Source organism: Babylonia areolata, chromosome 4 (genome assembly GCF_041734735.1).
Source record: "Babylonia areolata isolate BAREFJ2019XMU chromosome 4, ASM4173473v1, whole genome shotgun sequence".
Classification (NCBI taxonomy): Eukaryota; Metazoa; Mollusca; class Gastropoda; order Neogastropoda; family Buccinidae; genus Babylonia; species Babylonia areolata.
In genome coordinates this window covers 7,570,158-7,587,555 of record NC_134879.1, presented here as the reverse complement: position 1 = coordinate 7,587,555, position 17,398 = coordinate 7,570,158, and the positions used below count along the sequence as shown (strand labels likewise).

At 42.0% G+C, this 17,398-nt stretch overlaps 1 protein-coding gene across 1 annotated transcript in view; it reads left to right on the top strand.

Moving 5' to 3' along the window:
* The window catches only part of LOC143280816 (26S proteasome non-ATPase regulatory subunit 8-like), a 55,339-nt gene extending 38,465 nt beyond the window's left edge, over positions 1-16,874 (top strand). The window contains exons 7-8 of the mRNA XM_076585514.1: positions 2-113; positions 16,247-16,874. Of these exons, the coding sequence (XP_076441629.1) occupies positions 2-113; positions 16,247-16,384 (250 nt within the window). The 3' untranslated portion in view covers positions 16,385-16,874. The remainder of the gene's footprint in view (position 1; positions 114-16,246) is intronic.
* The last annotated feature ends 524 nt before the right edge of the window (positions 16,875-17,398 follow it).

Sequence of the window (17,398 nt, the reverse complement as noted above, 5' to 3'; positions counted from 1 at the left end):
GAGATGAGATTGCTGGGTGCATCGACAAAGCCTACACAAAGATTGCTCTGAGTGAAGCAGCCAGAATGCTCTTCTTCGACTCACAGAAACCTATGGTGGACTATGCTAAAAAGGTGAGTCTAAGCATCTGGGTTATTTATTTGTGACTTAACTGCATAAAGGACAGACTGTTTAACCAGCACAGTTTTCAGTACAGAAAGGAAATTGTATGTAATTAGACACAAGTAACTGCATTTTTAATTGCACATACTATACCATAACCCGCTGGAGCAGACTCTGGCAGGGGTTTGATTCCCTGCCCTGTGCAAACTACTACCTTGTTGAATGGGAGAAAATGAAAGATGTGGCTAGTTACCTCCCCCTGCCCCCCTCCACCCTGCCCCCCAGTATATTACCTCCCATGTGTGTTCCTGTAGAGCGCCCTCTTCTTCTGGCAGCTATCTTCGATCCCTGACCTGTGCATCCTGGACCAAGCTGCTAAGGTGGTTTTTTTTTGCATTTTCTGACAATCATTTCTTTGATGATCTTGCGTTGCATATTGTCATGTTTTCTAACAGGACACGGGACTACCTTGCTTGATTGGGCAATCAGGCTAAGATTAAGCTTGGGTCACCTTTGTTAGGACATGCAGGCCTGGCTCTGTCAGCCACTGCAAACACCTCTGTTTCTCCGTGTCGACCTCTTCCCCCTATTCTCACCCATTCAATCATCCTCTCTGACAGCCCATACCAGAGTTAGGACCCTGTTTAGCAACAAGGGATGCACCACATAATTATGGCATGCCGATGGCCATACACCTCCTGCCTCTTCACTTGTCTGTGAGGCTGGCCATGTCCACAGAGACTGGCCCTGTCATGCAGCATGCTTCTCCCACCCCCTAACCCTTCCCTCCTGACTCAGCAGTAGATGACTGGCAGGGAGGATGAGGTCCTACAAGGGGACAGGTGCACAAAACGCACCTCTCTCTTCACCAGCAACAAGGCACGAAGGGACGCAACCCCACGCGTGTTTACAGAGTGGTGCTTTCCTTGGATCGACATGGTCCTCTGCTGCTGCCACAAACTTGTGAGGCAGGCCGTGTCCACTGTGATTGGGCCCCCCAGCTCAACTATGGACGACTCCAGCAGGGATGCCCTCACTGTGTAGAGGGAGGGAGCTGTCTCACCAAAGACTTTAGCCCTACGGAAAGACGGGCCACTCCTAGACGCTCCCTTCTTTGTTTCTACTAACGCGAATGAAGCCAGAGCCGCCTCGCGCTGACGGGGTTTTCGCCCCTTTTCCCGAGTATCAGTTTACCGACTCGCGGAAAGCTGGCTGTGTAGGTGTGTTTCTCTCTCTCTCTCTCTCTCTTCTTTTACTTAAATGAAATTCAGGTGTTGTGAATGAAAGAAAATTTGTGATAAATATTAAAGAAATTTAAAATAACTAAAAAATTAACTAGTGCTTACAATTTTTAAATGCATTATTAAAGAATTACATGTCAGAAGAAAATAACTAAACAAGTAAACAAATAATTAACGAACAAACACATAAATAAATAGGTGAATAAAAAAATGAAGACAGAAAAAAAGACAGAGCGAAAGAAAAAGAATGAAAGAAAGAAAGAAAGAAACTGAATTACAATATTGTTTCATATCACAACACACACACACACACACACACACACACACACACACACACACACACACACACACACACACACACACACACACACACCACCTACCCCCCCTCCCTACACACACCCACCTCCCGGACATGAACAAATTAACAACACTCCTGGCTGATTTTTTAAACTTTGTCAATGGTGCTTTAGATGTGTCTGCCAGAGAAGCAAATCTCTCATCCATAGTTATTACTTTCTACTAGATCAGTTTTTGTTAATGGTTTAGGCATAGATTAAATGGATGTACTTACCTGCATCACCTTCCAATGTTGTTTTCTTCTTTTGCTTGCGTGCTTTTTTCGGAGGTGGTTCGCATCTCTGAGGGAGGGGTCGTTTTGTAGAAATGGTTGGATGGGGGTTCGGAACACTGAACAGCGTCCGGACAGCATTCCAGTTCAGTCGACAAGTTTTGCTGGAGGGGTTCATGAACTGACTGGCCTCAAAGTGGTCGGAACACAAACAGCAATTGGCATGGAGATAAGTTTCTGACTGGCCCACGAGGTCTGCACGCCTGCAGTTTTGCACCCATTTCTTACACCTGTGTTGAAACAAAACAAAAAGAGATTTACTACAAATCCATCTGCTCACAAATCGGCTTTAATTAGTAAAGTTTATATCCCCCTCCTCATCCCCCCCCCCCCTTTCCCTGTCTCGTTTCTCACTTCCCCACCCCTTTCCCTCTCTCGCCCTCACAAACGTTTTAGCGAGTGCCGTGAACATGGTTATAAGTTGTTGTTTTCTTAAATGAGTTTATTATCAACGTTTAAACAGAAGACAAAAATGTGCGTCGGAATCTTCGTCGGGATCATTCCCACTTTATTTTACAACTGTATAGATCTGATACAAATGATTTAGATCTAGAATCTAGCATGATAGCCAAACCAAATTATACACTGAACTAAGCCTCTGCGAATTTTTTCGAGAGATTTTCAACATTTAGATCTAAACAAAAGACAAAAACAAAACTCTTTATCCTTTGGAAATGAAAACAGTCGGAATCCTTTTTTTCGAGAATTGTGGCAATTAGGTGCCGCACACCAACTTCCTCTCGGCTTGCTCGCCATGTTACAGACAGTATGCATCAGCAGGCGTTTAGTCGGGAGAAGTGGGATGGGCCGTTTTCGCGATTGCGTCAGGTCGGCTTCACTTACCGCGCAAAGTGGCGGGTCTTTCCGTAGGGCTAAAGTCTTTGGTCTCACGAGGATACAGGCACTCCAAATGCACCTTTCATATTGCCTGTGACTGCAGCACCAAGGGACATAACCATGCTCCCGCACCCCCCCTGTTGTGTTCGGGATGGTTACTTCCCTTGGAAAAACACAGTCTGCCGCAATATTTGCCCATGACGGTGGACAATACTTGCTCACAGGCCCCTCAAGCAGAATGCTTCTTCCATCTTGGACCTTGGAATCAGGTAGGAGTGCCCTTCCTCAGCATAGGGAGGAAAGTGCTGCAGAAAGGGATATGTACTCATTTGCCACCCTCCAGTTTTCCGAAGATTGGCACCAAGGGAAGCAACTCTCCTTTTGAACCTCGCACAGGCAGGCTCCCCAGGCCCCTGACGTGGTTGCTGCAGAAGGGTTCGATGGGTTGTGCAAGTCACAAGTTTCCCAGCAAGCCACCCTCCTCCCTAAATAGCGGGAGGTCATTGAAATTTCTTTTTATTAAGCTTATAATAGATTGTCTTCATATTAATATGAATTATAGGCAGACTGGCAGCACACAAAAACCAGGCTAGACGCAGACAGCTGTTCTTAACAGTGCACAAAAACACATCATATAGGTCAAAATAAAGAAAATTGAAATTTATTATAAAATTCGCATATTTGAATGAAGTCTTAAGTAGTCTTCCTACCGGAACGTTCTAAATCATGTTAACATACAGTGGATCATGGTATAGTATTTGTAATTAAAAGAAAATTTTTCTCCTGAAATAAAGTTTAACTCTATGGAGACATAGTTAAATAGCACATGTAGTTTTACTGTCACAGGCAAATATGGACATATTGGAAAAATTCAACACACTTTCACACAGAGACAAAGACATACACATTATATATCACTAGAAAGTTTACCATCTCTTCTTTTAACATTTTAAAACAGTTTTCTCATTAAATGCTGCTAAATATTTTTTTAATATTTTAAATTATGTCACTAAATACTGAAAAACAAAAAAAAATTGAAAAATAGGTATACTGTACTTACCAGGCATGTCATCCATCATCTAATCCACAAGGCAGCATAAGATGATTTTCTCACACAGGAAGGTTCCCTGATTCTCATGAATCAGTTTGAAGTCAAATGTTGCACAACAAACTGTTTAAAAAAAAAAAAAAAAAAGAAGATCACAACACTGGAAAGACAGAAAAAGCAAAACCCTACAAATCCATCACTTGAAAAAAAAAAAAGAAAAAAAACAACCTATTTACACATTTCTGCTGCAGCTAGATTATTATTTGCTGTAGTTCTTGATTGTGTGTAACACCTCAAAGCATGGAACAGCACAGAGGGGCACTTTACACTGTTTGCACATGATTGTGGTGGCTTTTTTTTGCGTTTTTCACCTCTTGACGTGACGCTCCTTGTGTTTTGTGTTTGGTGTAACACACCTTGCACCCTCTGTGTGTTTTCCTGGTCTGCTGCTCCTTGGTGGTGGAATGTAGGCCAGTGACTGCCTGGCCTCAGTCTCCCCATGTCTGCTCCTGTGTCTGGCAGATCTCCTCCTCATGCGTGTGAAGTGTTTTGAATTTCTGTAACAGACAATGCTGTCATAAGAAAAAAAGAAGTCATGCAAACAGACATGTGTTTCAGTTCTCTTGTCCCTATTTTTCTGAATACTGCATGCACAAGTCCTACTACTTCCTGAATGTACAGGGTTAATACAGAGTCATGGAAGTCTGGAAAAGTCTTGGAAAGATGAGAGAACTATTTCCAGGGCTGGAAGAGTCTTGGAAAATTGTGTTTTGCCCTTCATGGTCTGGAAAAGGTCCTGAATTTTAATAAAACCCTTAACCAGTAGTCAGCACTATTCAACAGAGAGCTGAATCCATTTAGAAAAGACAAACAAATGAACAATCAAAAAGTCATGAAAACATTGATACAAACAAAAAGGGATGAAAATTGAACCTCTGATCTCATTCAGCAGTGGTTACTAAAGTTTTCATTCATTTTGGCTTTGTGTCTTGGACACATTCAGACAGCTGGACATGGCTGGCGGACTGCACCCCATGTGGCAGTACCTTCAGCAGCAAGTGGAGTGTTCAGCACTGCTGGCTTACTTGTTGTCCACACAGTAAATACCTTGGCTTGGTCATGTGCAGCCTGATGCAGTCAGCTTGGGATCAGGTGCTAAGATGATGCAAACATTTCTCTTTGTTCATTTTATATGTAATCTGTTGCTTTTTCTTTCATTTAAAGCACCCTGATATACAGAGAAACCTGAAAGGGTTCAGTACAAATATAATATACATCATCATTAGTAGTTATTTATTAGTAGTAATTATTGTTATAATTGTTGTTGTTATCATTATTATTATTATTACACTGTATGTAGTATTATTGTCAGTCTGATTTGTTCGGTCTTATTTTTCTTGAATAATGTACACTCATGGACATTCACTAAACTGTACCATACTGAAATACTATTGTCTGCCACTTGAAACACGTTTTCAGTGTCTTGACATTTGTCTTTATGACTGTAAGCCAGCAAGTCTAAGCTATTTTACTACAAGTCCATTCAATAGATGTTAAACTTTTTGCTTTTTCAAGGCTTGTGTGTCCAAATATATACCAATGTGTATCAATCCATGCATTTTTGTTGACATGCTTGCATATATGCACAGACACAATGGATTCTCTCTCTCTCTCTCTCTCTCTCTCTCTCTCTCTCTCTCTCTCTCTCTCTCTCACACACACACACACACACACACACACACACACACACACACTGTGTGAAACTGTAAGCCTGTTAATCCCTTGGTCAAATCTCATTTATTTAGACTTGTTATCTCAATATCTCATCCTAAAAGTAAAAGTGAATCACACATAATGGGTAACACCATTCCAAATTTGAATGCAAAACCCATTCTAAACAAATGCACCAAAACATTTATTAAATCAATTCTCTGTATCGTTCATGCAAGTTATGTCTGTTGTGCTTACACACACATTAATCAGTTAGAAGCAGATTTGATTTCAGTTTGATCATTTGTCAGTGTAAAGATTTCAACTGACGCTAAGCTTACCTCATTTTGTCTTTTCATCACACATAATGCTACAGTTTAACTATATGGAGATGTAGTTAAATAGATCATGTAGTTTTGCTGTGACAGGAAATATTGGCATATTTAAAAAATTCAACACACTTTCACACAGAGACAAAGACATACAAATTATACATCACTAGAAAGTTTACTATCTCTTCTTTTAACATTTTAAAACAGTTTAATCATTAAATGGTATGAAATATTTTTTTAATATTTTAAATTATGTCACTAAATACTGAAAAACAAAACAAAAAATGAAATAATGGTATACTGTATTCACCAGGCATGTCATATCCATCAGCTGATCCACAAGGCAGCATGCAATGATTTTCTCACACAGTTAGGTTCCCTGATTCTCATGAATCAGTTTGAAGTCAAATGTTGCACAACAACAAAAAAAAAAAAAAGATCACAACACTGGAAAAACAGAAAACGCAAAACCATGTGAATCCATCACTTGAAAAAAAAGAATGAAAAAACCTATTTACACATTTCTGTTGCAGCTAGATTATTATTTGCTGTAGTCCTTGACTGTGTGGAACACCTCAAAGCATGGAACAGCACAGAGGGGCACTTTACACTGTTTGCACATGATTGTGGTGGCTTTTTTTTTTTCTTTTTTTTTTCGTTTTTCAACTCTTGACATGACGCTCCTTGTGTTTTGTGTTTGGCGTAACACACCTTGCACTCTCTCTGTGTTTTCCTGGTCTGCCTTGGTGGGTGGAATGTTAGCAGGCGTGACGCTCCTTGTGTTTTGTGTTTGGTGTAACACACCTTGCACCCTCTGTGTGTTTTCCTGGTCTGCTGCTTCTTGGTGGTGGAATGTAGGCCAGTGACTGCCTGGCCTCAGTCTCCCCATGTCTGCTCCTGCGTCTGGCAGATCTCCTCCTCATGCGTGTAAAGGGCTTTGAATTTCTGTAACAGACAATGCTGTCATAAGAAAAAAAGAAGAAAAGCTTTTGCATGAAGAAAAAAAGAAGAAAAGCTTTTGCATGTATTGCAAAAAATGGGCAAAAAAACAAATGCAAAATAAACATTAATAATATTACACAGCATATACACATGCATAATAATTCATGAGTGACAGTATAAGTAACACACTTGCACAGATATGCCCACGCATAATACACTGACACACCCATTGCATAGATACACCCCCACACAATTTAGTAAGTGCATACACATAAAATGATAATTTTACATTAATCTATACAAATTATTCATCAAAAATTGTAGAGTGAGAGTCCTGGGGTCCCAGTGAAAGCTGCAGCCAGTGGAAAGTTTGTCAGGTCTTTTATCTACTCATACAAGTACTCTTATTCCTCATCGTCAATATCTACAGTCATCAAGTCATCTTGTCTTGCAGTATGGCCGTCACTAGTGTCACTATCGATTTCTGTCTCATCATCGGAAAAATCATCAGAGAATTCGTCACCAGTGTTCAATGTCTGATCCTTCTGTCACAATTTCGACAGCCTCACACAAGGAGTGCATCCACTAGGCCGCCATGTTTGTTGTTATAACTCAGTTTTTCCTAGACTGGTCCCTCAAGAAAGCCTGATTAATTTCCCTTTAATTGAACACTGCTGAGTGTCTGAAAAAAAAAAATCGACAATCCGTCGAATCCTACACTACAGCACATTGTTCTGTGCGGGCGGAGCGCCGGCGCATCTCCAGTGAGTTAAAATTCTATATGTGACTGCTGTTGAATACTAAAGCCACACTATTATAGTGTTTGGATGGGAATAGGTCAGGCATTTAGAAATGACAAGGCCGATTTTCATTGTCAACACTTAACAACAATCACTCCACAACAGGTGTTCTTGACAGCTTTGGCTGAGTTGAAAACTGTGTTTCTGACGCACCGTATTTAATTAAATATCTCTTTTGTCAAATCAGTAAACTACAAGTATTATATACTGACAGAATTGTCACAATCCCATCTTAAAATCTGTTCCATTTGTATTTGCCTACATTAAACTAATTTAGCACAGTTTGTAATTTTTAGTGACAGTCTTGTTAAAACTTATCCTTTTCAGGTGACTTAAGTTTATAAAATCATCTTAAGTAATCAACACTTCATTTTGCACTCATTAGAAAGGTGGCGTAGAGATCTTTGTTTTGCAACCAATCTGATGTAAATCGGTTCAGGAATCATTTAGAAATCTACTATTAAACACTTCGTAACAAACACAGTTCTAGTCAAATTTAGCCCGATTTGAGCCCTTGTGTTTCACGGGTCACGTGAGCGTCTTTGCAGTTCACATAATTAGTATAAATATGTTGCGGGTGCACTGCATCGACCTTTCACTTGCCCATGGCGACAGCTAGCCAGCTGACCACTGACTGTGTGTGTCGCACACAGTGTGTGTTGCCCCAACGGCCAGCGTCTCACCACACTGCTAAAAACCCTTTTGTGACTGGCCTCTACATGTTCTTGGCCTGTGCATGGATCTTTTCTATCCTTTAATTCAGTAAATTATTAATTCTTTTGTACCATCCCCAAAATACACCACTTGGGTTCAAAACACGGCTACAAAAGTGGCATCGCTGACAGGATTAAGATCCCATTACAACATAGATCCAAAATTATTCCCTTTTAATGTTTTAATCCTCTTATCCAAAATTCATTCATGAATTAAACAACCCCTTACCACTCAGTCTATTTCATAACATACTTGGCACTTGCGAGCAAGGATGTTTTAATTCTTTAAATCTCTTATGAAAATTAAAGCCTCATACCTCATTAACCCCTAGGTTGCCTAAATTACAAGATAACTCATCAGTGCATCTGTGTACGCTTCGCTGACATAGTGATTAATAACTCATCACGGAAATATTCAGACTTTTCCCTGGCAGGCATGAGATTTTTCCGACTATAGTCGGATTTCCGACCGAAAATTGGCTCCAGAAGCCATTTTTGATATTCGCATAAATCCGTTTAGAAAATCAGGATGGGGGGGGGGGCGGGGGTTGGTTTCCCGACCGACGAAGGTTGCACGAACGTTGTCCGACAAGGCAGCCACAGTGTTTGCTAAAATGCCCCATGTTTGGATAAACGAACCAATTGAGAATAAGCGTTCCGTTGCTCTTCTGTCATCATTCAGCTTATCCGTATTCGGTCGCAGTTTCATAACTTTCGCTCGCAGGCTTCACAACTTGCAAAGATACCTGATTTCGTCGAAAACTCACTAAGCAGAGATTGATAAAGGAGTGAAAAATAAGTGGAACTGGGCCCTGCAAGATGAGACTGTGACTGACGAGTTATCTTGTAACATATCATCACCAGCCACATCATGTCCCATCTTGAGAACAATGGGATTCTCTGTCCAGAGCAGCACGGCTTCCGACGCGGACGGTCATGTTAAACTCAACTTCTAGGGTATGTGGAAGAAGCGACCAGAGAGATAGAGAAGGGAAACCAGGAGGACACTATCGTCCTCGACTTCTCAAAAGCGTTCAACAAAGTCAGCCATACCCTACTTGTCCACAAACTACATCGTTACGGCATCAGAGGACGCACCAATGCCTGGATCAAGGACTTCCTCAAGGACAGACAGCAGGCTGTGGTAGTGGAATGAACAAGATCTGACCACCTACCTGTGGAATCTGGCGTCCCTCAAGGCTCGGTTCTAGGGCCGAGTCTCTTTCTTCTGTTTATAAATGACCTCCCTGATGGTATCAAGTCGAAGATCCACCTATTTGCCGATGACACCCTATGCAGCAAGACCATCATGAAGAAAAAGGACGAGAAAGTGCTGCAAGAAGATCTACACTCCCTTACCACCTGGGAGGAGAAGTGGTCCATGGAGTTCCATCCACAGAAGTGCTCAACGCTGAGAGTTTCCCGGAAAAGGGACAAGACCGCCCCTGTGTATGAGCTGCATGGACAGAAGATTGAAAACGTCAGCACCACTAAGTACCTGGGCATCAACATTCAGGACAATATGCAGTGGGAATCCCACATTGACTCCCATCACCAAGAAAGCCAGGCTTCGTCCGGCGCAACCTCAAGATCGGCAACAAGAAGACAAAAGAAACTGCGTACAAAGCCCTTGTTCGCCCACTTCTTGAGTACGCAGCCACCGTCTGGGATCCCTACACTGCAAACGAGGTTGAGGCCCTCGAGAAGATCCAGCGAAGAGCAGCAAGATGGGTCTCAAATCGCCACCGCCAAACATCATGCGTGGACTCCATCCTCGATTCACTCAATTGGCCTCCCCTACAACAGCGCCGCAAGAAAGCCCGCTTGGAAATGTTCTACAAATTCCACCATGGTATCATCTCCATCAACTCCAAGTACCTGCCCAAGCCATCTAAGAGCAGGATGAGCTGTAGAACGAACAACAGCCTGAGCTGTGACATTCCCTCCTGCACAACACTGTACAGGCAGATGGCATTCTTCCCGAGGACCATACCAGAATGGAACAAGTTGTGACAGCCGAGTCACTGGACTGCTTCAAGTCCAGACTGGCCTCTCATCTCTAAAAGTGAACCCCCCCATCCCCCCATCCTCTCGCCCAGCACTGCCCCCATCACCCTCCTCCTAACCACCCATACACCCCAAAATCACATTTCAATCCTCACAACAGCGCAATCCTCAGCAACCTCCCCAAACTACAACAGAATCATCAATATAATGATGTTGGTTGTATAAAGGAAGAAGAAGAAGAAACAGTAGTGAAGAACAAAAAAGTAAATTTATGGGTAGGCGACGCCATTCACAAAATCAATGCCGCGGGCAAGGCCAAGTGGAATTGGTGCGAGATCGTGTGGGTGCAACTCTTCCATTTGGGCACGGAAATCTGTTTTCAGGTTTACATCAAAAACAACGCGTCCGTTTTTGGGGGGAAAGAAAAGAAAAGTCGATGGGCCGTTCTATATCATTTGCACATGATCTGTCAAAAAATGAAACCGGAATGCTCTTTTGAAACCGTCATTTGCTGACCCCTTGAGAGGCGATCCAGTGACTTGTCAGAAGAGCACCAGAATCGAAGTCAGAAAGTTTCCTAACGGTCGATTGAAGTTGTCAAAATGCCAATAACAAAAGGCGATCCCTACATGCATTGATATCACTGTGAAAAGCACGCACGTGCGCACATGCACACACATGCAGGTGATCACACACACACACACACACACACACACACACACTGACACACACATGCGAGCGCGCGCGCACTGAGACACACACACACACACACACACACACACACACACACACACACACACACAAACAAACAAACAAACAAACGTGCGCGCACGCACATATAAACGTAAACCGCTGGTGCGCGTGATTTCCATCCCTACCAACTTGAAGCCCCTAAGTCCGTGGGTACATCTGCTTGACCCTGTGTTCATTCAGCAAAAGCTGCAAACGTTTGCCTCTTTATGTACAAAGTAACATTGTTGCCATTGAAACAGAAACTTTGTAGCAATTGACTGGGTGCTTTTTCTGACACAGCCCACTCTGTGGTACAGAAGTTCACTAAAGACAGTTCACGGCAAGAGTCAGTCAGTTTATCTATAGCCAGATTACCAAAGTTACACACGCACAGACACAGAGCTGAATTGAATGTGCACGCGCACACACACACACACATGCTCTGAAAAAAAATCACATGAATGCACTCACGTTTTCACATAGCATGTTTTTTTTATTTTCTCTCTTTCTACTTCACACTTGCATATGTGCACACATGAGTGCTCACACAGAGCTTAATAATACACACATGCGCGCGCACACATACACACACACTCTCTCTCTTTCTTGCACACACACACACATGGAGAGAAAAATCTTGAATTTGAAAGCAGTGCATGCATATGCACAAATTCAACTTGCATTCTTTCCACCCACCATCTCCCCTCTCTTTCTCTCTGTCTGCCTCCCTCTCTGTCTTTCTCTCTTGTTTACACTCAGTGGAATTGAAACCACACATACACACGCGCACTCTCACGCTGGCTTGCTCTCTCTCTCTTTCTTTCTCCACACACAGTTTAGTCACACACACACACACACACACACACAAGTCCAGGCTTGGGAACTCAAAGTATTTTCAGTGGAAGAGCAGCTGATTTCAGTGGGGAACAAAATGTCACTCCCCAACATCCAGCCCCCTCCGTTCCTCCTGCATACTTCACTTCCATGATTTGCTGAGGTACCCCTCCCCTCTCTCTTGTGTCTCCCACCATGGTGAGGGAAGGGGGGGGAGATAAAACCACTGTTAATGACTGTGGCAACATTGGCATTGAGCCAAGACACTGACCACTAGCTCTAGCTGAGAATCCTTGACAGCTGAAAGTGATATAACCAGTCACATACCCACCCCTCATCCCTCCAGTCATTCCACTTCCCCATTTCTTTCCTCAACCAACATGCATGCCTGTCAGTGGAATAGAGACTACAGCTGAAGAGACCAGATGGTCAGTGATAATGGTGCAGTGCAAACTTGTGTGCTCAGTACATTTTCCTTGAAAACACCACACATGCACACGCGCGCGTGCACACATGCACACACACACACACACACACACACAGAGGCCCTCCAAACCTCTTAAAAATCACTTATTTCATTTTCGGCCAAGGGATTTCATTTTCGGCCAAGGGGCTTTTCAACCCTGGACCCTGGCCATTTTCAGAGGAATCTCTCCGGGACAATTCCCCAGCCTCGCGCGCACACACACACACACGTGCGCGCGCGTCACTCACTCACGCACACAAATAGTTTAACACACAGAGTTGTATTTAAAGCAGTGCACATGCACACATATGAACTTTAACTCTCTCCTCATATGTCCCCCCAACCCCCATTCTCAATCTCTTTGTCTATCTGTCTGTCTGTCTCTTTCTCACATGCACACAGAGAGTTACATTGAGAACACACGCACGCACACACACACACACACACACACACACACACATGCGCACGCATCACTCACTCGCGCACACAAATAGTTTAACACACAGAGTTGTATTTAAAGCAGTGCACATACATGCACACATATGAACTTTAGCTCTCTCCCCATATGTCCCCCCAACCCCCATTCTCAATCTCTTTGTCTGTCTGTCTGTCTCTTTCTCACATGCACACAGAGAGTTACATTGAGAACACACAAATACACACACACACACACACACACACACACACACACACACACACACACACACACACACACACACATATGAGACAATTAAGATTTTGAAAATCATGTTCCAAAAGTTGACTTTTACAGTTTGAAAGCAGAAACACTTCAGTTTTGGAAGAACTGGACTGATTTTTGTCTTCTGTGGGTTGGAATACCTCAGAGGCATTGGTGGTCTGAAATTGAGAAAAACCTTCAGCTTCAGGGGGCTTTGCCCCCAGACCCCCACCAAGGGCGTTGCCCCATGGACCCCCCCACTGGGGGCTGCAGAAGGCCCCCAGGCCCCCACCTTTCAGACTCGATCAAAATTTTCCAAAGCTCATGTCTGCCTGGTCTGTATTGAGTTTGTTGTTAGTTAGGGGAATCATTCTAGATCCTGTTAATAGCTAGAAACCCCATCTGCGTCATGAGGTAGTCCTTTATTTGAACAGTTTGGTTGAGTTTCTGGTTGTGTTTTGACTTGCTCATCAAACTGGCGACACCCGGCTGAAACTCTGCGATCAATTTGCAAATAAAATAATCAGAATTGCTTTCTTTAGCTGATACTCAAAGAATTTAAGCTTCAACTAGAAGAAGAAGACAGTGATGAACTTTTATCGGACGATTCAATAGAAAATAAAGGAAGCAATGAAGAGACCAGAAAACCGACAGAACAGTAAGTGATAATGGCTGTACATAGCAGACTCTGCCCACATGACTGACAGTGATGTGACTGAAATAACAGCAGTACACAATGGGAGCAAACTTTCTTGGTTCTGAGCCAATGCAGGGGAGGTGTAGAGTTAGAAGTTTTCAAATAGGGTGATGAGGTGACTGATGGTAACTGGACAAAGTATATCCGGTCAGAGAGGGGAAAGAGGAGGGGGCGTGTGGCCTTACTGTGTCTGAGGGGATCATTGTAGGCCAACAAACAACATTCAGCCTGTTATTGCCAACTTTATTGGTGACAGTGGACTTCAAAAAGAAAAACCTACACAACACAGACTGTATTGACCTTTTCTCTCTTGTCTTTTTATACATGATAATATAAATAAGAAATTTGTTGAGGAAACCAGTGTGTATGCACAGCAGACACACCATAACAGGTACAGGCAAATCCATGCAGGCAAAAAAAAAGTACTCAAAGACTATCAGCATGGATAGATACAAAAGTTTGAAATGAAACAGTTCTTGGGTATGACTTTACTGATGGGTACAATGATTTTTTTCACAAAAACTGATTTGACTGAAAGGACTCGACCAGCACATCTATGTTGTTATCACTTAGAATATTCACAATAAATCATGTATATGTCTTCTTTTTTTATTTTTATTTTTATTGTGGTTGTTCTGGTATAATTTGTGTGTGCAGTTATTGTCCATTTGTCCAGAAAATATATCAATGTGCAAATAACCAGACTAGACTAATGTTGGTAGTGAACAAGTTGAAAATATGACAAAATACAAAACACTTGACTTTAAAACAAGTGCATGTCTTTGGAAAAATACAAAATTTGAATACATGTGTTTGTAATCCTATATCCACTTACCTTTCAGAATTTTTTTATGGGTCTCTTTCCAATAACAAAGCGCAGAAAAGTTTTTGAAAATGTATACCCGTTTGGCATTTTTTTGGGGAAAAAACCCTGGCAATCACTTTAATCTTATTTCCCTGGCAGTGAAAGGGTTCTTCTTCTTCCTCTTCTTCGTTTGTGGGATGCAACTTGTATGTACACGAGTGGGCTTTTACATGTATGACCATTTTTACCACGCCATATAGACAGCCATACTCCATTTTGGGGGGATGAATGCTGGATATGTTCTTGTTTCCATAACCCACTGAACGCTGACATGGATTACGGGATCTTTAACATGCGTATTTGATCGTCTGCTTGTGTATACACATAAAGAGGGTTCAATCAGGCACTAGCAGGTCTGCACATATGTTGACCTGGGAGATCGGAAAAATCTCCACCCTTTACCCACCAGGCGCCGTTACCAAGATCTGAACCCGGATCCCTCAGATTGAAAGTCCATCGCTTTAACCACTCGGCTATTCGGTGAAAGGGTTAAGTACAGTTATCATGTAAACTTCATCTCACAAATGTTAAGGTGGAATTATTATAGGTTACGCAGAGATAATATTTTCTCCTTTTTTTTGTTTCAAAATTTATATTTTATTATATAGTCTTTGACAATGAAATGTAATCTTAAAAGAATATGTGTATTTCAAACTTTCTCCCTCTTTCTTCATTTTTTTTCTTCAGTGTAATTAAAAACATTTCAGGTGACTTTCCAAATATGACTTCCAGGCAGTTATGAACATGGAAATTGTAATCAGCATGTGGGAGTATAGTGCCCTACAGTATGCAGCAGTCATTTCAACATTGTGGTGTCTTGTTGCACAATCTGATGTTTTATGTTGCTGCTTGTGCTGACAGCTGTCATTGGATAGCACACGGGCACACACACAGACATGCACACACACACACACACACACACACACACACACACACACACACAGAGACACACAGACACACACACACACACACACACACACACACACACACACACACACACACACACACACACACACACACACACACACACACACACACACACACACACACACATTTAGCTCCCTTCCCTTCTTTCCTTCCATTCAAACACATGCACTAATTTAATAACTTTCACAGCGCTGTGGCAGAATCAGGATTTGAACTTCTGGTCCAGTGTTCACCTGTGATCAGGTTTTGGGGCCCCATTTAGGCATGGTGTCGTGTCTATGCAAAAGTAAATGGGTACCTGACTTTGGTTGGGGTAGGTTCAAACAGTGGAAGGAGAGGAGTGAGCCCCAGACACATTGGATATGAATTCACTGCCCCGATGGCTGTAAAAGGCTTTTCACCTTTAACCCTTTAAAAAAGAAAAAGAAAAAAAAGAAACAAACAAACAACAACAAAAAACTGGTACAGGCTTTTTGTGGTTTGAACATTGTGATATCCAAAAACCATCACTCATGACATCTGGTACATGTTGTTGACTTACCTGCAGTGTGTGTTCTTATGTGCTTTTTGTCTGACTGACATGTTTTTGTAAAGTGCTTTATATAAATGTCCTGTTATTATAATAAATATTGTTGCACCAGGTGCATGCAATGTTGCCTGACCTGCAGTGTGCATGGTGTGTGCAGCGAGGGTGGCAGATGGGCAAGGACAACTGTTTTCACTTCAAGGTGGAGGCCAAGCACACAGCTGATGAGGTCATCCCTGCCAGGGCCCTGGCCCAGCAGACCATCGAGTATGCCAGGGAACTAGAAATGATCGTATAGGACTTGAACACCCCTCCTTTTTTTTTTTCTTTTTTTTTTGTGCTTGTGTGTGTGAGAGAGATAACATTTGAGTACATTTTGTTGTTTTTTTGTTTTGAAAATGTTTGACTATATTTTATCTATAATGTTACAATTGCTGGAATGATTGGGATGGGATGTGTTTGTAGGTACAATTGTCTGAATAATTGTAATTGAGAAGAGCCACTGTTGAGGTTTTCTTCATCTTTGTACTACTGAGCATTGTTTATGTTTTTCAGTTAAGTTGCAAGAGATGCAAACAAGCTACATCCCAAGTGAAAGTAACAAAAGGATGTGAACTCTGATTAGAAAAAAATTTTGAAGAGGAGAAAGTGGAAAAATATGTCAGTTAGTATTGATAATTAGCTCTGTTAGGAATAACTTCAGATCTGCAAGGCATTTTTCTTTTCTACAGGTTGTACTGTCTTTACAATCAGTGCGTGTTCAATAAAGTGTACCGTTTGATAAGTTACAGCCTTGCCTGCTTTTCTTTCTTTTCCACTTGCATGTTAATTTTGATAGCACCTTCTGTTTCAAGCTGTAACTGCTAAAGTGCCTACTGTTTCAAGCTGTAGTTGCTATTGGTCATGGCTGGGGTTTTTTTTTTTTGTTTGTTTGTTTTGTTTGTTTGTTTTTGGACATCAGTGCAACAACAGGTCTGCTGGCTTAACTATTGTGAATTGCAAAAGATGGCTTCGGACAGAAGCAGAAGGCCTGTCATTTTTATGATAGAAAAATGACATTCTTACTCTCTGGCAAACTGGAATTCAAAAGCTGGTTTTCCCTCAACATCCCAGTAGATTGTATGGTTCCTGGAATAATCTTGACATATCTCCAGGGTGCTACGTAAAGTTGACATCAACATCAAAAAGGTTAACTTGGGATCTCCAGGGTGCTACGTAAAGTTGACATCAACATCAAAAAGGTTAACTTGGGAGGTGTACTAACTTTCTTGGTTACACGTTTTTCCAGTAATATATATATATATTTTTTGTT